This window comes from Fistularia commersonii, chromosome 33 (assembly GCF_037954325.1).
Source record: "Fistularia commersonii isolate RoL2024-O1a breed Wild chromosome 33, RoL_Fcom_v1.0, whole genome shotgun sequence".
Taxonomy (NCBI): Eukaryota; Metazoa; Chordata; class Actinopteri; order Syngnathiformes; family Fistulariidae; genus Fistularia; species Fistularia commersonii.
Genome location: NC_141316.1, coordinates 385,134 through 409,078, shown reverse-complemented (window position 1 = coordinate 409,078; position 23,945 = coordinate 385,134). Strand labels below are relative to the sequence as shown.

The 23,945-nt window shown below is 40.9% G+C and overlaps 1 protein-coding gene across 3 annotated transcripts in view; it reads left to right on the top strand.

The window, feature by feature from the left end:
• Positions 1-23,945, top strand: part of reep3b (receptor accessory protein 3b) — a 62,955-nt gene that overhangs the window by 17,864 nt on the left and 21,146 nt on the right. For 2 of the 3 annotated variants that reach the window (XM_086140848.1, XM_086140847.1), the window contains exons 2-5: positions 7,711-7,783; positions 18,837-18,913; positions 20,987-21,107; positions 21,321-21,434. In XM_086140848.1, the coding sequence (XP_085996974.1) occupies positions 7,711-7,783; positions 18,837-18,913; positions 20,987-21,107; positions 21,321-21,434 (385 nt within the window). Of the gene's footprint in view, positions 1-7,710; positions 7,784-11,267; positions 11,377-18,836; positions 18,914-20,986; positions 21,108-21,320; positions 21,435-23,945 lie in introns of those variants that run through there. The other variant, XM_086140849.1, reaches the window with a different exon arrangement.

Genomic DNA, 23,945 nt, shown 5'->3' with positions numbered 1-23,945 from the left:
GGCAAATACTTGGGCTTGGAGACGCAACTGCACTGTTGACAAGCCTCTCCCGGCAGCACGTTGTTCAAGCACCTATGTGCGAAGTCGTTCCTCTCGCTGTGGCCCCCTAGCTTTTAGCCCGCGATTGGCTTTTTTTGTTTTCTTCATCTCAGTTAGAGTCACCTACGCTTGCCAGTCCCTTACAAGCTTCTCGCTAACTCAAAAACTTTCACTCTGCAGCTCGATTACTGTTTTCAGCTGCATATTTTACTACTTGCAGCTTGCAATCTGCAGAATACGATTTTCTTTTGTGTGCCATTTTTGTGAAGTCCTTCACCAATGTTGAAATTATCAACACAGGCCTATAGCGCCCTCTTGCGGTTTAGTGTGAAAATAACATATGAAATGATATACCGGTACTAGTAATGTGTTAATGATTTCACACATAAGTGGCTCCAGAGTATAAGTCGCACCCCTGGCCAAATTATGAAAAGAACTGCGACTTATAGTTTGGAAACTACGGTATTTTCCACTTACCATGCATGTTGCACAACTTCTGTTTTTTTTGTGCCTTGAACAATTCTTTTTAAATCTGGTCTATAGTCAGTTTTTGCCACCTGAAGCAATTCTTTCACGTGTGTCTGTCAGAGCAGATCAAGGCTTAGATTTCACGTTTCAGTGTACAGAACACAGACTTGCATATAAATGTCAACCTTAACATTTAGAGTCTTAAGCACAGCCCATTTGACCTTGTAGTATTCTTCCTGTGGCACACTTTTCCAAAACTCAGTGGTCCCTTTCCTTAAAGTAGGTTTTCAGTTGACCATTTTCACAAAGATTGATCATCTCCAACTAAGCCACAGCCTCATCTAGACCAGCGCAACTTTAAAGCTGTCCGTTTAGATGTAGCATTGAGAAGGAAATAATCTCAGGACTTTTCATTTTCAGATCAAGGAACTGGGTCACAAAGTTTTTGGACAGGTTATTGACCATTTTTACATGTCTGGATGTTTGCTTTTTTTGGGTGTAGTGCAGGTGACTCTTCTTGCAAAGTGGGAAAATGCATTAAATGAATATGTCTTTTGAATATGTTTCTTAAACAGCTGTTTGGTGGTAAACGCAAACACACTTTGCACCACGTCAGACTTGATTTTTAACTTCCCCTGCAGGTTCAGTCTCTTCAAGTGTCATAGCTTGTTGATCAAAGAGGCCAGATCCATAATCCATTGGATGTCTGAGCCCTCAGGATAGTTCTTGCCCCTCCCTTGCCCCTCTGAATTTTATGGGATCCTAAAGCTCAAAGAAACAAGAAAGTACCTTGCCTTTTGACCGTCACCTCACAGTGCATTTCAGCTGCTGGTCATCTTAAAGCCCTTTGTACAGGTTAGTGAAGAGATTCTTGAATTCCAAAATTTGAAATCAATAGTTCGGCCACATATTGCTCCCTGTGTATGCTACAGTGATATTTCCAAAACTCAAAGGGTTGGAACAAAAGTCTGGTCATCCTTGCACTGCCCCAAAAGCCTGTTCACACACAGATCTGCTGTTCCATCCATGGCGTTTGCAGTTGGTTTCTGTTTGGACAGATTTGCTTACGCAAATGCTGCTACCATTGTTTTTTTTTCCATTACTATTCCGTGGGTTCTGTCTTTTAATGGCACAATATCAAGGAGTTCTTCTTTTATCCCACATTAGTATGACATAGACCATGCATATATTGTCAGTTGAGGCTTGTTTTGTATTTCACAACACTCATCCAATGTGACCCTAAAATACTCACATGCTTGAAGGTGGGTATGCAAGTGTGATTCAATTGCCATATGAATGTCTGATTTTCTGTTCAACATCATGTGACTGTTGGATGTCTGATACCATTCGTTTTAGTTTGACTCAGTAACAACATTACTAGCCTTAATGGCCGTTTAGCCAATGCAATCTTCCAAGCCAGTTAATATGATACAGTCATCTCAAGAGTGTTCTGGAATGTTTTGAACAACCTTTCTGCCTAAATTTTCAAACTTACCAACGTGTGCTTATGAGGTTCAGTCCTCTTTAGAAATTCCTGGTTGATGTTGGTACCATGTGAACTGAAGTGGCGCAAAGAATTCCTTGCCATTGTTTTCAATAATAAAAACAATAAACTCTCCCACTCTTTTCAAAACATCCTTTGTTCATCTTAATATTTCATTTTGGCCTGCATGTTTTCCCTGTCATTTTGAGAGCAAACTTGACATATTAGTCAACAATGGTTTGAAATTTCAAACGTCCGAGTGACAGTGAGTGAGAGAAAATACTGTATTCCACTGTATTCAAGCTAAGCAAACACATCTACATACATACTGGGAAATGTTCAAGCAGGCACCCACACACAACAAACACATGGACATTGAGTAGTACACAGACACTTACTTTTAATATCAGTAAATACATTGATTATGTGTCCCACAGAAAAACCATCATCACCTGGGCTAACCTGAAGCCATGGTTGACAGAGATGTCCGTTGGCTGCTGAGGGCCAAAGACCAAATCTTCAGAGCCAGGGACGAAAATAGCCTGAGAGCAGGGAGAGCCAACCAGTGGCATGGCATCAGGAAAGCTAAACAGAACTATACTGACAAGATAGCAAGCCACTGTAAGGACAGCAGAGATGCGCAGAGCCTGTGGAAGACTATCCACACCATTATGGACTATAAACCTGTCCCACATCTCTGCAACATCATCTCTGCACAAAACAACACACATTCACAGAAGACCCCACTGGCCACTTTTTGAAATTGCTTTGGATAAAAGCGTCTGCCAAATCACTGTAATGTAATGCAAAGCCCCCCCCCCCATAACCATGGTCTGCATTATTCTTCTGGCAGTATGAAGAGAAAGCTCTTCATACAGGTCCATACAACATCCCTGCTAATATGCTGAAGGATTGCACAGTGGAGCTAAAGGATGTCTTCACAGACATCTTTAACACTTCCCTTCGGTAGGCAGGTGTTCCATCATATTTCCAATCCACCGTCATTGTAACTGCGAAAAAACCTGCCCCATTCAGCTTCAATGACTCTTGCCCCATTGTGAGTGATGCCAGTCACCCTGCACGCTGTCTGGTCAGCCTCCTGCCCTAAAGGACAAGGTACTAGAGCAGGGGTGTCAAACATATGGCCCGCGGGCCGGAACCAACCAGGCCAACAGGATAATGTGAAAGTGAAAAAAAGCATAAAAGACAAGGATTTATTTTTTTTAATTCAATGCAATTCAATAATTTTCCGCTAGGGGCGCACTATTTTGGTCAGAGTAGAAGACGATCCGCATCACTGAGACAGACCAATCAGCAGACGTTATCAATGCACCACCTGCTGCTTGTTATGACGTTTTTCCTACCCTGTTCTCCGCCTCCCCGCTACGCCCTCATTAGCCAAAATGTCGTTATCAAAACAGAGAAAAATAGTTTAAGAGTGTAGAATTTTCAAAGAAAAATGGACTACGTCCTATTTATTTACGGTGACGCACGGGAAACCTTTGTGCTTAGCGTGTTTGCAACAAGTTTCGGTAGTTAAGGAATATAATATTTGGCGCCACTACGAGACTCATCAGAGTGAAAAATATGACAGCTTGCAAAGACAACTGAGAAGAGATAACCCGCCGAACTGCTGGCGGGTCTGAGGAAACAACGGTCCACTTTCACCCATAGCCGGTAAAAGCCAGCTAGCTAATTGCTAGCGAAAATGTGCAATTTAAAGTTAGTCACCAGCTTCACTACAAACGAGTATGGTGGAATTCAATTTTCATGCAACTCCATACATTTTCAGTATGTATTGTATGAGTATGCGTGTTTCAGGTATGAAGTTTACACAAGTTTACTTTCTTCCTTACACATTTAATAGCACTCTTTTTAGTATGTAGGGTGTAGGCAGGGATTCAATTCAGATTTTATATGCATATGTGTAAATTGTTTAAAAATCCCTGTCTTTATAAGTCTCAATTAATCTTAAAGTGCAATACTATATTTTTCAATACCAATTACTTGTTAAAGTTTTGTGCCTTTATACAATCAGTGGGATCACATGATCACATGATTGCAATGTATACATGGGAATGATAGAAGTAAATTGCACTTTTGTCAAAGGAAATATGAGGTATTTCATGAAATGGTTTGTAAAGGGATTGTTCATTAAATTCCAAGATTTTCCTCATGTCCTTGTACTTCTTTATACCAAAACAGAGGAAAGATGTCATATTTTGGTTATTTATTGCTGAGTATGCAATTATTTTAATGGTCCGGCCCACTTGACATCTACCTAGGCCGTATGTGGCCCGCCATGAGAAATGAGTTTGACACCCCTGTACTAGAGCCTCAGTGCCCATTCCACTTGACACACAAATAGCTTCATACAACAGGCTGTCAGGATACTGAACTCTGCCACCTCCTTCCCCCTGTCCCCCCTCTCATCCCCAAACCACTCTGGACCCTGACTACTATCTTGTTGCAATACTATTTTTTTGCATAATGGTAAGGTCATGCTGCTATTGTATTATACACTGTCTAGTTTGCACTCAACTGTACAGAAACTTCAGCTATTTTTTCCAGATGCACAGTTCATATCTACACATTTCAGATTTTATGCCCTGAAATCTCTGTCATCTTTTCACCCCAGTGCTTGTAAATCGTGTCTGCGTGCCCTTTTTTTTGTTTATTATGCATTTTTTTGTTTAATGTGCAGTTTATTTTCTTGATTTCATGTCACCATGGGATACTGGAATGTGTTGTAAAAAAAATGCAAGAAATTTTTTACAAAAAATCACATTTGTAACACATTTCAACCCAGGGGCACTGCCATTGTTTAACTAGTGCAATGCTGGGTTGATAACGTATCGAGGTTGCTTGTGTTATCTTTGGCTTTCCAAGAGTATTAATTTAGCTTGGTACAGTATATATCAGGGGTGTGCAAACTGCGGCCCGTGGGCCACATCCGGTCCACTGGTATTTTTAATCTGGCCAAAGATCAGTACAGAATTCATACTTGACGTGAATGATTGGATCAATGAATGTGAGAGCTCAAACAGGAGAGTATTTCATTTTTGAAGTTACTTGAGAATTTTCCTGAGCTGAATGACACAGACCGGGTTTGTGATTTAGCCCGGTGATTTTCAACCAGTGTACCGCGGCACAGTAGTCTGCTGTGAGAGATCGTTGAATGTCACGTCTGTGATGCAATGACGTAGAGGTCAATGTTAGAGTTAGTGCTGTGCGACAGTGGCAGTTAAGGATCACACCAAGACGAGCAAGTGATGGAGATGGACAAAAGAGAAAAGAAAAGCCGGTGAGCCCGAGGCAATTCAGTGAAAGCTATCTTTCATTTGGATTCACTTTTACCGGGGAATTCAGTGTTTCCTCTTAAGCTGCGCGTTAGCGCAATCGCGCACTGCTCCAGCCTTCTCCACACACAACTGTAAATACATTAAACGCATTCATTTTATTTACATTTCAGCTCGGATTTTACTTTGTGTGCAGCATAGATTTGCTGTACTGGGAGAACGCTGGAGCAGTGTGCGATTGCGCAAACGTGCGGCTTAGAGGGTAAAGTGCCGGGGATGCAACGGCACCGACAATAGTTCCATGGTGCCAAGCGAGCTTAAACTGCATCTCCAAATGAATCACCCTTCCATTCAAAACAAGCTGATGGACTACTTTGTACGCTTACGTACAATTAATGAGAAACAGGCAATTTTTTGGAGAAAACCACAAAGGTAAAAAAGAGAGCCCTCAAAGCTAGCTACCTTGTTGCTGAACTCGTGGCAAAATCAGAAAAAGTCCCACACTGTCCCACACTATTAATACTGCCAGCTTGTAAAGCTTGAGCAAGAGTTTCTTGTGTGTCTTTCTACCATTACTGCCAGGATATCCATTGTGTGTTCATCAAAACAGCCCCAGGTTTCACACTAAGTTGGTAAACATACATTAAAACTATATGTGTCATTTTGGTTGGTGGTGTGCTCCAAAAAATGTAAAAAATGTGCTGGGGCTCAAAAAAGGTTGAAAATAGCCTTTAATGTGAACATACTGACACACATGAATGAGCTGGACATGAAGCTACAAGGGAAAAACTGATTTGTCCACGAAATACAACGGAATGACAGGGCCTTCAAAACCAAACTGGTTTTATTTTCAAACCAAATGTCAGGTGAGTCTGATATGTGCCGTTTACAAATGCGTTTTTTTTTTTTTTTTTTTTTTTATATATATATGTCTCGAATCTTGTGCTGACCCGGCCTGGCTTTCAAATTTTAAAAGTCAATGTGGCCCCTGAGCCTAAAAGTTTCCCCCTTGGGTATATATGGTAATAATGCCACCTACTGTTTTTCGGTGCAATCAGTAGTCTAGAAGGGAGTGATGCTAGTCTACACAGCTTTCCAAGGGACAAGAAGAGAAGAAGGGAGTGGGCAATTGCTTGTGGACACATACAACTTCCTAAGTAAGGTGTGTTCTCACTGCTTCTCTCCAGATGCATTTGACAGATTGAGTCGAGCTATGGTGTTGAAAGACCTCACGGGTGCCGCTAGTTTTAAACGGACACTAAAGTCAAGAACAGTGCTTACTCTTTCTTTCACAAACATATAAAGGTCTTTGGGAAACAACCGAAGCCCAGGCGAAGGAAGGGCACAGGCAGGATATGTTGGACATTCTTCTGTAAGGATGTCAACACCCTGCTTCTGCAGAAGTAGCACTGATGACGATAGACTGGGCACCTGCAAGATCACGGAGGAAGCTGACGAATCGCAGTTGCACAAATGACTTGATTTTGCACCGTATAATGTATGAATGAACGGAACAGAGCAAAAGGTCGACCTTGTGATATCACTATCCATACAGCTGTGGGACATGAACAAAAATGGCCGCCTATGAGTTTAAAGTTGTTTTACAGTTTTATACAAACCAAGACATGTAGGAGATTTTATTCTGGTTTTTATGTAGCTCAGAGGAGCAGAGAGACACAATTTGCTTTCTGAAAGAAAAGTTCTAAGAACTTTCCAGCTTGAAATGTGTTCCAGGAAGGACCCTCCTCCAGGGGAACATTTAAGTTTTGCATTTGCATGGGCAGTAGGGGACCATGATAGGTCGGTGTGACACAAGCATCTGTGATGTGTACCTTAAGCGCCACACTCAAAAACCAACCTCCAAGAGGAAGAAAATAAGATGGACAGCATGAATGAGAATGAAGTTGCCATTGCATTCATGTTCTGCATGAGAGGGAATAACAATCATGGACTATGAAATTTGTATACATTATCTTATTCACTTCCTGCACGGCTTTGGCGTTTGAACGTCCTACTTTGGTGAGAATGTTTGTCCTGTGAGCCCCTGGAGTCGCTCTATGGTGGCCCAGGCTTGGACCTCTTCACCGGAAAACAAAAAAATCAGACTAATCTCAGAAACAGGACACGCTGTGTCTTGGTTGTTACATTAATATTTCCCTATCATTCAGGCACTAATCGGGTATGAGAATGGTTAGCTTTCTTGGTCAGTTAAGTGTTCACATTTAGGGTGACAGACTCTTTCTATAGGATAAGGAAATGTATGACGTTGTAGCTGTGGAGATTCAATCATTATTAGCTCAGAACATGAAAGTTGTTTCAAGAATGGCAATCATTAAATGTCAGTATTTCTGGTTATATAAATAACTAATTATTTCTTGTTCATGACTGTTAAGTAATCTTGTATGTTGTGTCTCATTACAGATTGGTGTTTGGGACCCTGTATCCTGCATACTACTCGTACAAAGCTGTCAAGACCAAAAATATCAAGGAATATGTAAGAGGACTGAATTTTTTTTTTCTTTTAATGAAGAATGCAATGCCTCCAATTTGTATGTTCCTTTCACACATGGACACACATACTGTCCTTCTGTATGAAGAGGATGTTACAACAGAATTTTGAATAATGTGAGTGAAAAAAAATCTTAGAAGAAAATGAAGTGGCTGATTTAAGGACTTATTTTCTTAGGGCTTAGGAACATAAGGCTGATGTGGCTTGTCACAGAGCTCCAGTTTTGTTTCATCTGTTCAAAAGACATTCTCCTAGACGCTATGTGGCTTGTCACTATGCATTGGCAAATTCCAGTCTTGCTTTTTTACAGTGGTGTTCTCCATGGTCTTTTCCCATGAAGTCCACTTTGGCTTAAAATTGAGAGGGGTGTTGCAATCTGGCATTGATGTACCCTTACCATGGGGTTAATCTTAAATTTATTTGGAGGTTGTTTGGAGCTCTTTAGTTAACAGTTGTATTATCCCTCTCTAAAATGTGTCAATGTGGTACCATCTTTTTCCGGCCAGGCTAGGTGTGTTTTGATTCTGTGAAATCACAATTCAAAAGCAATGTAATATTTTTATTGGTTCTGTTCTGTAATTTTTTATCTATCATTAATTTGGTCAGTTCCAAGTTATTTCAATGACCATTGTGCCTTTTTCTTTATTAACAGAGAGGTACCAACAATTGTTAGATCAAAGTTTTAACCCAAATGTTATTAGGAGTATAATTCAAAGAGATGAAAAAAAATCCTGAAAATCAAAACAAGGTTTCAGTTTTTCTAAGAAAAGAAACTCATAATTTCAGAGTGTGTGCCTGACCCGAATGCCAGGACACTCAGCAGGTAAGGCATCTTAAGGGGTTTATTTGACAAGGGAGATGAAGGGGGAGGGCTGCGCTGGGTCCAGTTTGTTTTTTGGGATTGCATCACATGGGTCTCAGGAACTCGGAGCTTGCGAGGAGAGGCATCAACTTCTGGGACTAGGCCCTGGTGAGGTGAGGCGAGGCGAGGCGAGGCATAGACTACAAGGCCCCTTGTGAGGAACAATCAACAATCTGGCACCAAAGGGCTGGCAGCAGGCTCCTCTTATCCCACACCTGAGGAGGCCTGATGAGCCGTAGGTGTGCACTGCCCCCAGCTGACATCCAAATCAGGCTGTCTGGTAAAGAAGACAAGAGAAGGGAAATGCACATAAATCTCTAGCCCTGGGTCCCAACAGAAACAAGAACTAATTGAAAATTTCAGTCAGTTTAATTTTGATATATAAAATCTAACTGTGCGCATGTCAGATAAAATTGCTAGATCTGTCAACTCTTTCTTATGTCCTAAAGCTGGCAACGGTTTTGACATGGAGTGCTAGTTATAACATTTTTCAATAATTTATATGCCCGAATCAACAATATAACTAATTTCAATTGTGACTCAAAATACAAAAACATTGCCAACACACCTAGAATTTTATCCTCATACATAAAGACCACATCTAATCATTTTGAAGATATTTTTCACAATAGTTTGTAGAATTCCTGCGCTGAAGATCTGTGTCACAGCACCAAATTGAAGAATTTTCGTACTTCTCTCAAAGCACATTGGAAGCAAGCAGAATGAACAGAGAAAATCTAAGTTAAATGTGGCTGATTCCTCTGCTAGTATCTATTGGCTTGTCCGTGGAACTGACACATTCTGGTTACTCTACTGTCATTTGAAAATACTGTACATGGAGTTGTTTGCTAGATTAACTTGGAATGTAGCCCCAAAAAACATGTCTCTTGCATTGTTCTGATGGGGACAGGTCTAGGTGCTTTCCAATTAAAATCTAACAGAAACGTTAATAAATCGTGTCATAATCGTCTCAGCAGTGACCTGAGTCTGGGTCACATTGTTCGGCACAAAGTATGACACAGTTGTAACAAGGGAACCATAATTAACAGCAAAGAGAAAACTAATATTCTCAAAACAGACACAACACTGCATAATGTGCAAAGCCACGCCAACATTTTAAAGACATGGTCTAACACAGTGGTGGGCAAACTTTTTGGCTGCGGAATCAGATTGCGTTGCAAAATTTGACGGATGAAACGGGTCAGCACAAGATATGATACATATGGAAAAAATGCATTTGTTAACAGTAAATATCAAACCTAAACAGAAAAAAAGCATTAATGTGCTAAATCACAAAGCCAATCTGCATCATTCAACTCAGGAAAATTGTCAGTGTTCTCAAGTAGCTCCACAAATGAAATAATGTCCTGTTTATACTCCACACTTGTTGACATACTCTCCGCAAACATAACCAGCATACATTAAAAATGGTATAGTTAGTCCCTGTGATCAGCGACAGTTACTTCAATGGTTTATTGGCAAATAAGACATACAGCCTTTGACTGCACTTCAGTAAAAAAGTATTTAGTTGTCCATTCATTATTAAGCACCCAGCACTAACCATTGACTTTTCTTGTCTTTGACATTGCATTACAAGAAGTGGCTTGAGCTCTGCAAAATCACTTAGGTAGTGGCGGCTCCAAATTATCGGGGAGGCAAGTTCTGCATTGATGACTAAGGCGACCCATTCTTCTTCTTCTTTCGGCTTTTCCCTTCAGGGGTTGCCACAGCGAATCAACCTTCTCCATCTAACCCTATTCTCTGTATCCTCCTCTCTCACACCATCTATCTTCATATCCTCTCAACATTGCTTATAGAAATCACATTTAGTTAATGCACAACATATAGCTATATATTTCATATCCCAGTTTTCATTCCTCTCCCCATTCATTTGTACTGTTATTCATTAAAAGCTTGATTTATTTAACTGATTTTACTTACATTAATTAAGTGATTTGATGTATCGCATTTTAGAAGATTTTAATCATTTTATATATATATATATATATATATATATATATATATATATATATATATATATATATATATATAAAACATACTGTTTTTTTTCTACTGGATATATTAATACCGTAATTTCCAGACTATTGAGCGCTCCTCAATATAAGCCAATATAAGATGTGACAAGGATAAATGTTTTAGCAGCGTGAAGGTTGTTAGCCCACTCAAAAAAATCCATATATTAGCTGCATCGTTTTTTAAGTGAAAAAAGTCGTGGCTTATCGTCCGGAAATTACAATAAACGGATCGATCAAAATTATAAAATGTCTTATCTTTTCAGTCTTCAGAAAATGTTCAGAACATGTCTATCAGTAAAAGACAAAGGAAATACATACTTGAGATGATATTGTCATATTGCACATGGAATGCAAAGCTTTGTGACAGGAACTACCTGTGATACCACTTCAGATACTGAAGGATCTGCCTAATGCTGAGATGGTTTCCTGCAGGGGATGAGACAGATTATCTATCAAAAATCATAGCTTGGTGTCATTCTGTTCTCTTCCACAACCTCCACTGAGTCTAGGTAGCAATCCCAAGTCAAGGAGTCTTTCTTTTTTAGTCTGTCCAGTGTTTCCTGTCCCTCAGGAAATGCCACTGGCCCAGCAGACCACACCAAAAAAGGTTGCTGATGCCAAGAGAAGAAGGTCTTAAGGAGTGTCCCCAGCACCCCAACAGACCTTAATCTCCTCAACAGGTAGAATCTGCTCTGCCCCCTCATGTAGAGCTGTGCATGGTCAGTTCATTCCAGTGTTTATGTAGCGATTATTTTTTTTTTCTTTTATTAATTTTTAAATGTTTTTTATACAACTCCTGTACAGCTCCACATCTTCTATTGAAGGACATTTAATCGATTAAGACAATTATCAATATAGCCAATTGCTCCATATCCTTAGAACTGTACCTTGTAGGTGGGTGGATGAACAGCATCAGGGAATCTGATGTAATCCTTTCTCAATTCACATATTGCATGTCATACTTTGTGCACTATTTTTTCACACACTTACACCATACAAATCCAATGCTTGCCAATGGAGGGTTTCTAATGCCAAAATCCTCATGGTGATGAGATTCTATAAGGAAGGAGGTTGAGGGGTTCCCTAACTGACTTTAATAAAAGCTTAGTCTGGAGCAAACTAATATTTCAGTGACATTGGCTTTGAAAATATAGATCATGATTTTTCTGTACGCATACATTCATTCAGCAGGTTACTCCTGTCTGAGCATTCTTCTTCCTGGTCTTTGTAGTGGTTTTTCAGCATCACTGATATAGTCAAGGGAATGCTTTGCCACCATGCCCTGTGAAGCAAAAAGGTTTTAGTCTGAAGTTAATGCAGCCTCAAGTCAAGTTTGGCTTAAGTTTTCATCTTGAAAGAAGGTTATTTAATACTAGATTAAGACAAGTGTTTGACTATTTTAACCCATGCCCAAGTAAGCAATCTGTATAACTCCTGTTTTAAGGTGATTTTGTAAAGAATTAGGGCTTAATCCCTGAAGGTGAAACTTATCCAAGGAGTGTGGAGCTAATCCTGTTTGGATCTGCCATCTTTTATGTTTTGATTTTTCTAAGCACATTTGTCAGCTGGGTAGATGTGAAGGACAGATCGAAGCAGGGTGGCTTTGTGAGTCTACAGCAGTAGGGAGAGAGCCGAGGGTGCGGGTACAACAGTGTACTGAATATTGAGACAAGGGAAGTTGTAGCCGTGCTGGCTGGGTCAATGGAGGGGGTGGGGGCTGGTCAAATCTGTTGAATGTTCATTTCGTTGGGCCACTACTTGTTACCTTATAGCTTTGGAATATAGCTCCCTGGGCTGGTTTCCCATTCAGATGAAATCACAGTTTAAACCAGGACTTAGTGAAATGCCTTTCTTCTCCCTCTTCTCCTCTTGTTTCTCTGATCTAAAAGTCCCTAATCACAGGATTGATTGGGGGGTTTGTTGTTAGAAAAACACTATAGTCCTGATGGGTATAATTTGTGCAGTGATTGTATCCAGAATAGCCATGGCTAGCCATTAACAATGTGATGCAACAGCGCCTGTACTCCGCTGTGTTCTGAGTGAGCACTGCTTGCTCATCCATTCACTTAGGAAGAGATCCAACATTCCCCATAGTAATGGAGAGAAGAACAGGTCTGTGCTGACTCCTCCCTGTACAGTGCCTGTCTCTGGCAAGGCGCCTCCTTCTGTTTTCTTGAGAGACTTCCAACAGACACACAGCCTTATAGCTTAGCACCAAAAGAAGGCAAAATGGCTTTTATATTTCACAGGGATGTAGTCCCACTGATTGATTTGATGAATTATTGGGGAAAAACAACCTTAGGAGTGCCATACAGAAAAAAAGGGGTTTTGAAGTGAACAGAGGAGGCAATTAAACAGAGGGGAATTGCAATATACAATTGGGGTTGCCCACACTTTTTACGGTTACTTTTAAAATGACCAGGTCAAAATGATCTACCAACAATAAAAATATTAAAAATATATTTATTAATGTATATACTATATATCACAATGGAAATCTACATTTTTGTCATTACTATACTTTTAAGATGTCTTGCACTGAATGGAATAAGCCAGGGTTGCATTGTCTGCAAAGTAGTTGCTGGTGACAAGCCTCAAAAAGATTTGCAAATACTCATCAGTCATGGTGGAACAGTCGCGTAATTTACGCACTATAAGGCGCACCTAAAAGTCTTTAATCTTCTCAAAAACTGACAGTGGCCCTTATAATCAAGTGTGCCTTATTCATGGATCAATATTGAGGTCTCGCAACTACGGGAAGGAGCTGCCGACTCTATTTTCTCCCGTGGAATAAGTAGCGTGCGGTGCATGCTGGGACATATGAATGCGCGAAGCGTGCATTTTCATTTCCATTTGTGTGTGTGTGTGCACGTCGCCAAAGTAGCAGCCAACAGACTTCTTTGTGTTATCATGACCTACACATTTGCACAACAAATTCCAACACTGGTCAGTTCTCTGAATTCTTACCTTTGTTTCCACAATGGCATATATAACATTGCATATATTAACATAACAACCCCATTCAACCTATACCAGTGACCACCCCCTTAGCTCAGCAATTATAATGCAGAAATTCCCAGTCTTTGGAACTGAAGGGGGAATCTCCCAGATGAGAGGTGGTAAGTCTTCTAGGAAAGAAATGAAGTCCATTTTAAGACGATAAGATTTGACGCTGACCTAGATCAGTATTTCCCAACCACTGTGCTGCAACACATTAGTGTGCCATGGGCAAATGCCACTTTCACCTGATTTGGTCCAAAAATAATTTATTCAATGCAAATAATCTGTCTTTGTACATCTATCTATGTGGGCAGTCTGCAGTGACAGGCAGAACAATTAAATTCTCTTCCACTAGGTGGCAACCGGTAATGAATGAACCTGTGTATCTACCTGCTGCTGCTGAAACAGCAGAGTAATTAGTGATTGTTCGAGTGAGACAGCGGCGGTGATACGCAATGGATAAATATTTTAAAAGAAAAAGTAATAAATCGTGATTCTCTGGTCTGGATGAACCATGAGCAGTTGTCTTCTATCCGTCAGCTCCAGGGGAGCATCTAGGGCAGTGATCCCCGAACTAGGGCCTAGGGGCCGGATATGGCCCGCCTCCACATTTTGCCCGGCCCCCAAACAATACCAGTGATTCATTATAATTTTATAATCATAATGCAAATGAGAATACAAATATAATCATAATGAAATCTACTGGGATAAAACCCGTTCTTCAACCATAGTAGTAGTGAAATGTGTTGTTGTAGGTGTTGGTATCAGTTCGGTTTCAGAGCCTGCTTGCTTTCTAGTTTTCTCAGTGAATTTGATATGAGAAAGCTGCGAACACTTGTGTCCACAAGAAATGTTCCTTGTTCTTTTTTTCTGTGAAAAACTTGAAAAGGGTTATTTATTTCATAAATGGTGTTATTTATTTCATTGTAAGGTTATTATTTATTTTCAGATTTTTTTTCCTGTCAAGATCCCAGAAAGGGTTAATTTTTGGTTATGTATGGACTTTCTGGAAAACAATAAATGTTTACGTTTAGACACCTGGAATCGTCACACTTCCTGTTACAAACTGTCCCGGCCCCCCGTCAGAGAAGGGAAAAGTTATTTGGCCCTCGCAGGAAAAAGGTTGGGGATCCTTGATCTAGGGGTTCATTGTCTTGCTCTACAACACTTCGACACACTAAGAGGAGTTGGGAATTAAACCGGGATTGTTCGGTTTCAAAGACAATTGCTCTACCTCCTGATCCATGCTGCCCCCAAAACTCTGCATATCTTTGCTCCCCACCTTTTTGACAAAGTTGATGTTATTCAGACTTTTTTGTTGTCTTGTCAACACCCCTCCAGCACCTCATTAAGCTCTTTCAGGACCTATCTGTAGTGCCCCTGAGAAAGTATGATTGATCTAATGATCTGTAGCTGTTGACAGGACATGCTGGAGGCTTGCGTTGTGGACACTGCAGGGGTAGCAGCCTTCCTCATTCCTGAACCACTGGTTGAGGTTATGGGAACAGGGAAGTGTGTTGTAGGTAGCCTGAATGAGGATGCTTGCCTGTGGCATCTACCAAAAATTGACAAACTGATATTCTGGTTGACAACTCCCTCCCAAGTTGTCCAGTTTCCTTGTCTGCTCTGCAACACAGCCTTTGCCCCTATAGCTCTCTTTGCGGCTGGGTTTGGACCAGAAGCAAGGTGCCTCCCCCCATCCAAGTCCTGCTCTTCCTGCGTGTGTTCTGGCGACAATCTTGATGTTGCAGTCTGCATACAGCTCATTTGACTTTGGCTTGGACCTTCCACTTCTGGCCTGTAGAGACTTTGATATTTGCGTTCCTTAATGACTGATCTGTGGACTACCTTAGACCCAGCTTGATCTTCTCTTGCATTTTGTCCTCACTGATGGATTGCGGTGGCAATTGCAGTGTGTTCTTCCTGAAGTAACCTGTGTCAGAGGGGCACTGGGGCAACCACTTTTGGATGAAGGCTTTCCTATCCATCTTGATTGTGATGGATGAGGAGATCTCACGCATTTTCAGCAGCCACATTATCCTCCTATAGAAGGTGAACTGGTAGTACCAGACCTTGTACTTCCCACAGAGTTGGCTTTAGTCGGTCAATGGCAGGCTGTCCTGCTGCATGATATTTCTCCCCATCTCTCAGTCAGACACATTGGCTATATACTACCTCCCCAGGCTTTTGATGGGTTGTTGACAGGGGTGGAGTTGTTTCTGATCCCCCTTCTGAGTGACAGGCTATATGTGATGGAGTCTATGGATGGCAAAGCACATCTGCAGGTCATTAAAGTAGGAGAAAATAAAGTTCTTTATGCAGGGGGGCATGTAGAAGAACTCCATCATGCTGGTGTGGAACTGATCCATACATATTGGCAAGGTTCAGCCAGATGACATGCAGGTCAGTCTTCTCCTGCTTGGCCCTCTGGTCCCGGTGATCCTGATTTTTGATTCTGATGATTCTGATTCTTAGCCAACTAACTTCATCGTCTCTATCATTACATGCATAAATCTTTTCTTTGGTCTTTCTCTAGGCTTCCTCCCTGGTAGTTTCAACCTCAGCATTCTTCTATTTATACATTCACAATCCTTCTTCAGTGCACTTCAAAACCATCTCATTGTAGACTGTAGGACTCCTTGTATGATAAATTTCAATTGTACTACTCATCTGATGGATTCATTCCTGATCCTATCCATCCTAGTCACTCCCAAAAAGAACATTTATATCATTGCGGCCTCAAGTTCTGTGTCCTGTCTTTTCCTCAGTGCCACTATCTCTGAATCATATGACACAGCAAGTCTGACTTCTTCTTTGTAAACATTTCCTTTCATTCTGACGGATACTGTTTCATTACAAAGTCAGCTTTATTGTCAATTTTTCCGCATGTACTGGACATAGAGATGTTTCTCACGATCCCACTGTCATATTAAATTAACAATATAATAATAATCAAGTGTAAATTAGCAGTAAAGTGCACTGTTACATTAAGTAGTAAACATAAAATTATGAGGTATGGAGTATAAAGTGCATGCAGAAACAGGCTGATATTTGATGGCATGAAAGAGTAGCAGCAGAGGTTTTTTTTGTGCACAGTTTAGCCTAAAGCTCAGTAGGTAGTACAATAACGGTATATGGTGCAGTAGCCACATGATGGTTTTCTTGGTGCAAAGTAGCAGTAGTGCAAAAAACAAAAGTCCAGTACAGAGTTGGGTGAGAGATCGTCTTTCAGGGCATGGGGGGGGGCAGTTCAGGGCTGAAAAGAATTCAGCATCATGGGCTGGGGCGAAATGTGAGAAGAGATTTCAGCATTTTGACTGTCTGGTGTATGAAGCTGTATGTGAGTGTGGTGGAGCGGGCTCAAAGGCTCTGGTACCTTCTACCTGAAGGCAGGAGGCTGAACAGGCTGTGTGCAGCGTGGCTGGTGTCGCTCACAATCAAGGATGCTTTTCAGGTGAGGTGTACAGTGTGTATGTCATTCAGGCAGTGGAGGGGGTACCATGTATCCTTTCAGCTGTATTCACTGGGCTGCAGAGCTTTTCTGTTGTCCATGCAGCTCCCGCCCCACACAGTGATACAGCTGGTCAGGATAGTATCGATGGTGCCTTTGTAGAAGATGTGCATGATGGGTATGGGGCTTTCGCTTGCTTAAGTTTGCAAAGGAAGTGGAGGCGCCGCTGTGCTGATAGTGTTGGTAGTCCAGGAAAGGTCCTCACTGATTCGCACCCCAGGAATCTGGTGCTGCTCAACCTTTCCACGACAGCACCATTAATAGTCAGTGGATGCTCAGTGTGGGCTCTCGGGAACAATCTCCTTGGTCTTGCTGACGTTCACCAGGACGTTGTAGTTTCGTGATCAGCTGTTGCTGGATTATGGCGTTGATCACTAAGCTGAAGTCCAGGAACAGCATTCTCACTTTAGAGTCTTTGGTGTCTAGGTGAGGACTGGGTATGCAAACTGGTAAGAGTCTAGGGTAGGTGGGAGGATGGATTTTATGTGTGCCATGGCTAGCCTTTCAAAGTGCTTGATGATGATGGGGGTCAGTGCAATGGGGCGATAGTCATTGTAACTGGCTAGGGCAGGTTTCTTTGGCACAGGTACGATGACAGTGGACCGCTGCTTGCCTCGGAAGGTGTTTAAGATGTCTGTTAAGACGTCTTAAAGTTCCTCTGCACAGTTTATCAGCAGCTGACCAGTGGTGTTGTCTGGGCACAGCTGCCTTGTGTTTGTTGATGGTGGAGAGTGTTCTCTTTACACTGGCAGCAGACAGGGACAGGCTTGGTCTGGGGCGGGGGGCTGGGTTCTTCTAAGAATGAGTGTTGTTTTAGAAGCTGTTGAAGTTGCAGCTTCTTGGAGAGCTATGGCACAGGTTTGTAGCCTGTGAGAGTCTGGATGCCCTGCCACAGGCGCTGCGCATCTCTGCTGTCCTTGAATTGGTGGGTTATCTTGCTGGTGTATTTACATTTGGCCTACCTGATGCTGTGTGCCAGGTGGGCTCTCACTGCTCTCAGGCCAGTTTCATCCCTGGCTCTGAAGGCTCTGTCTCTGGCCCACAGGAGCCAGTGGATGTCCCCTGACAGCCATGGCTTCTGGTTTGCTTGGGTGAGTGTCTGTATCCCACTTTTGACACTTTTCTTCCCCCCATTCCAACTGGCCTGGGCACATGTCTTCACCTGTACTCCACACTCTCCATGGCATTTTAGTTCTTTTCCACACTCTGTTGCTGTGGACTGTTGACCATGGAGTACATATGAATCTCCACTTTCTTTATCTTTACTCCCTGTAACCTCACCTTTCCACTTGGGTACCTAAAATTGACATACATGTATTCTGTCTTTCTGCCACTCCAGATTTGGTTTTTCCTAAATCTACATTGTTTATCATTTCTTGAACTTTATCTAAGTCACTGTCAAATACAGGATATTCATTTTTTTCCACATTAAGGCCACAAGTTCATTTCATAGAGTTGCATAAATATTTCCACTAGTTATTTTTCTTGTACCTTGAGACATGTCAGAGAGTAATTGAGAAACTGGTGTGACTCAAAATGCTGTCTGCAGTAGTAGCAGTTTGAGTAATCTATATCACATTCACCTGTATTAATCCAAAAATCACACTCATCATTTTTGTTCATGTTTAGGTGCGGTGGATGATGTACTGGATTGTGTTTGCCCTCTACACTGTAGTTGAGACCATTACTGACCTCACATTGGCCTGGTGAGTGAAATCCACATAAAATGACAACCATCATATTTAACATTACCTTTATTTAGAAAAAAATATGGTTACAGTAGTTTCCATTTGGTTTGGGATCTGTTGGTTATTTCCAGTTTGGTGTCTAATGGGACAACTGTAAAGGACAATCTTTAACAGAGTTTTGCCATGTTTAGATTTAACCTGTTACAATGAAAGCTAACTTATAGTGCTTGTTTTGATTCAATGTGTTTATTGTCATGTGTACGGCCTGAAAATCTTTCTCTGTGGAATGAATGTCTGACTTTGCTGTCTGCAGTTCATCCAGATGAGTATAGATAAATAAATAATAATAAACATACTGTTGTTACCAGCTGTTAACAGTGCAGGGAAATGCAAGTAGTGCAGGGATTTTAAATGGTACACAGAAATAAGAACAATATGTAAGCAATGTAAACGGTGTTCTCAAAATGTGCAAGTGAGAGTTGAGTGCAGCTTTTTTGTGTGTATCTCAAAAAGTGCAGGTGGAGGTTGTATGCAGACGGTTTCGATTGACAGTTAAGTGCAGTTAGTGCAGTCTAGGGCTGGATGTAAGGTACAGGGTTGTCCTGAGGTAGAACATGCTTTTTGAGTCCTGTCAAATGTTCAGGAGTCCGATGGCAGTTGGGTAGAACGAGTTCTTTAGTCCTGTCGTTCTACATTTCACTCTCCTGTACCTGGTGGGAGGGTAGGATTGTGTATACCTCAGTTTGGCTGTGGGCATGGCCCTTGTCGATGGAAGCAGCTCTTCAGAAGTTGTTGCTCAACAAAGATGGCAGTAGGCTCGTGGGGATCTTCTTTGAAGTCTTCACCACTTGCTGCAGGCATTTACAGACCTGAGCAGTAGTGCTGCCATACAATACTGTGATACAGCTGATTAAGATGCTCTCAACAATGCTTTTGTTGATGTTGCTGAGGCTGTTTGTCAACATGGCAAATGTCCTCAGGCACCCGCTTAATTGTCTTTGTGGTGCTAAGAGACCAGGCAAGGTTCCCTCTTATGTGGACACCAAGGTATTTGAAAATGCTCACCCCCTCAACCTCAAGACCTCAGATGAACAGTGGCTGATGAGTTCACCTCTCTTTCATTATGACCATAATCATATCCTTCGTGTTGTCCATGTCGAGGGACAACATGTGTTGCCCTCACGTCATTTCCCACAAGGGATTAATAAAGTACAATAAATTATCACTGCGGTTTTGCCTGCGAACTTCAGGATGATGTCCTTGTGGGATGCAGGATGCAGAGGATAGGGTTGAGGATGCATACCCATGGAGTGCCTGTGTTTGTGATAAGGCTGGCTGTAGTCCTATTACCTATCCTGACACAGAGGGTAGGGTCCAGGCTGAGGTTGGATTTAAGGGTATATATTAAATTTACAGCTATTTTAAATTTCAAACTTTACGAACCATTGCAAGGTTTAGTTAGTGTCTAAAACAGTGATATATATGCCATGTTTATGCTTAGTCACATCAGTGGAAAATATATTTCTATGACATGAGTGTAGTCTATCAAAGTTATAAAATTGATATATTTTCTAATGTATGGTTATAATTGTCCATCACTGGTAAACATACTGCAATGCCAAGAACATAGGCCAAAATGTTTCCCTCTCATTTTCCAGCATTGTGAAAGGTGGATTACAGATCATGACAATTCACATTACACTTTCAATTTAGCGATAATCCTAATGTCATAGATTTGGACAAATATAATGAAGAAGGTCCAAAAAAGGCTAAATGAAATAATGTCACTTTGTCATTCTAGTCAACTGAGGATTAAACACTGAGGACCAGAGGTGGTTCTTCTTATTTTTAACCTGTACACAATGTCCACTGAAATATTTTAAGAAATTTATATCTTATGTATCATAATGTATCTTATGTATTTTAAACTGCATTTGTCACCAGTTGAAGCTGGCTTTTTGATTTGATTGTTAATTACTTTATTAATCATCATCAAGAGATTTTTCTCAGTAAATTTAATAATATTAAATCAATGCCAGCAATAATAGAGTCTTTGCAGTGTAAACATTTATGGTGGGTGTTCACATCCAGGTTCCCACTGTACTATGAGATGAAAGTGTTTCTTGTGATCTGGCTACTGTCACCCTACACCAGAGGAGCAAGTCTTATTTACACTAAGTGTCTGCATCCACTGCTGTCCTCCAGGGAGAGAGTGAGTCCTTCCATCCATCTTCTGTTCATCCATCCATCCATCCATCCATCCATCCATCCATCCATCCATCCATCCATCCATCCATCCATCCATCCATCCATCCATCCATCCATCCATCCATCCATCCATCCATCCATCCATCCATCCATCCTCATTAATTGTATGCTGATTGAAAGTGTCTTCTGTGAAATGCTACTGGCTGTCTTCCTGTAGGAAATAGATGAGTACATTGTTCAAGCCAAGGAAAGAAGTTATGAAACCATGGTGAACTTTGGCCGACAGGGACTGAGCATCGCTGCTTCTGCTGCAGTCAATGTGGCTGTCAAGGCAAGTAACCAAGAATTCTCCCAATGAAATACTCATTTTCTGTGTTACACTTATGTTGGTAGATTTTTTTCATTGTATTCATTTAGAAGAGATAACTTTCTAAATATACTCTGACTCTAACACTTAGTGTATTTTGACATTTTTCCTCATCAGTTCCATAGACTCTTTCTTTCTTATTCCTCGCCTTTTCGCATCACAGGATCTTTCAATCATCTTTTAATCAAGAGAGATCTGATCAAACAGTCATCCCTGGTATATTGTGGTCATAATATTATATCTTTGATACCTTGTTGTCTCTCAGCAATTGTAACCAGAATTAATGAAGTACTGTTTGAACTCCTCAGACTATTAGATGATCCCTGTTGGTTTTATTGCACTAAGGAATCTCATATGGAAGTGAAATTTACTGGATCAGCACTAAGTGCAGAACACATATAGCATATACAGAAACATGTTTTTTGAGATAGAATCCTGTGATATGACTTTTGCAACAAAGAACCATAGTGTTGCTGTAGGTCATATGGCATTCTTGTCAAAATCCTCTTGTCTTAGCAACTCAAATTGCTTCACTTGGAGATGTTTAATCCCTCATCCAAGAGGCTTCTTCAGTTCTAATGACCTATGGGGAGTTTCCCAATATAACTCCGAATATAACTGCCAGGGTCCCCAAAGGTCATAGGAAGAAATTGTTGTCCAGTTGCCGAGACAAAAAGATTTTGACAAGAATTCATCATGACCTAGATGACTGAGAAAGTCCACAGACGTCATATGGCATTTAAACTCCAGACTGAACAAAAAAAGACGATAAATCTTTGACGAAAGAGAAATAAAAGATTAGATAAAATCTAAAGAGGTTAGTGCCCAGTTGACTTAATTTACCAAAACTGACATCTCACCAAGACATTGCTGAAATATATAAAGAAGTTGATGAGCAGTTAACCAAGAAACTTTTAGAAAACTAGGAACAAACTATTTTGTGTTTCATTGAAGTATCATCAATCAAGTATCAATGTGTCAATGGTGTACAGTTTATTCTACCATTTCTTTGCAAGATAGCAAATTAAATGTTTTGGATTTGCCCAACAATAACAATAACAAAAACAATATATTCCAACCAAAGTGAGAAACCATCAGTGCCTCATGTTTTGGTTGTCAAAATAGAATCGACTTGCTACCCTAATTCAATTTCTTGAAGCTCAGTGACATTCCCCTGTGTTTTTGAATTTTTTCGGCCTCAAGATTTCACTGGGTATTATCACCTGCCTTGAAGTTGCAGCTCTTTTTCAATCCCTTTGTTTTTCTTCTTTCTCTCATAAATTAGAATATCCTCACCCATTTAGTCTATATAGATATAGACTCCAATAAGTCGTATCATTATGACCACTGATTGTCCAGTGGGTGGGATATATAGGTCAGCCATTGAACAGCTTTGTTCCTTGGTTTGATGCATTGGACTTAGAAATTGAGAAAGTGAAGTAAAAATGTGGTGGGTTGATTACTGGGTCAGAGCATTTCCAATACTGCACTCCCTACTCTGGTTTTTAGTGGTAGTTACCTTCCAAAGTCATAATAAAATGGATCTGAATGGATTGAGGAACACAATGACAAGTTGAAGTTGCTGTCCTTTTAAGTTCTCAGATCATTATCCATTTAAGCGTTTTGGAATGCGCTGGAAAAAACCTGATCCCACTACTTCTTTTACTTAAGGGGGTCAGCTTTGATATTTGTAGTAACTGATATTTCAGAACTCCCCAGAGTTCTGGTGGAATCCACGCATCAATGTCCCACAGATGTTTGGTGGCATAGGGGGATTCCTGCTGTATTGAGCAGGTGGCTATTTTTCCCTTTGTTACCTCATATAGGAAGGGCAGTATTGTGTCTCCTTCAAGCTTGAATTTCTACCAGAATTTAAGGGTTCTGCGCAGGATCCTAGCTGTTCCCAGCATTATGGTCTTCTGGAAAGAGATCACAGATGTTTCTTTCTTGGATCTGCAAAAGCCATTGTTCCAGCTTGGGAGTTACTGCTCAATTGACCCAATTACCACCAAGACCACTCAAGCCTTTATGCTGCATTTCCTCCTTGAGGCCCTAGTATTGCCTCTGCTTCTCATTTTCTTTTTTTCTGATGTTGCTGTCACTTGGGATTGCTACATCCACCATTATGGATGTCTTCCTCTGCTTGTTTACCTCCACAAAGTCCAGTTTGTTTGCCATTACTTGTTTATCCATCTCTAACATCTCTAGTCAGGATCATGGCTTAGTCATTCTGAATCAGGTTTGAAAGTGTCTTCCACTTTGTACACATTACAGGTGTTCCTGTATATGATTGTAGCCACCTTGTAATTGTGAATACATCCTGTTGTTATGTACTTGATTGTCTTAGGGGCACCTTTTCCATTATCAGATTTAATTTATGTAGCATCAAATTACAAAAGAGTTGTCCTGTCATGCTTCATATGCAAGCAGGTCTGAACCCCCTCTTTAGATTGGTAGATCTTATATACCAATGAT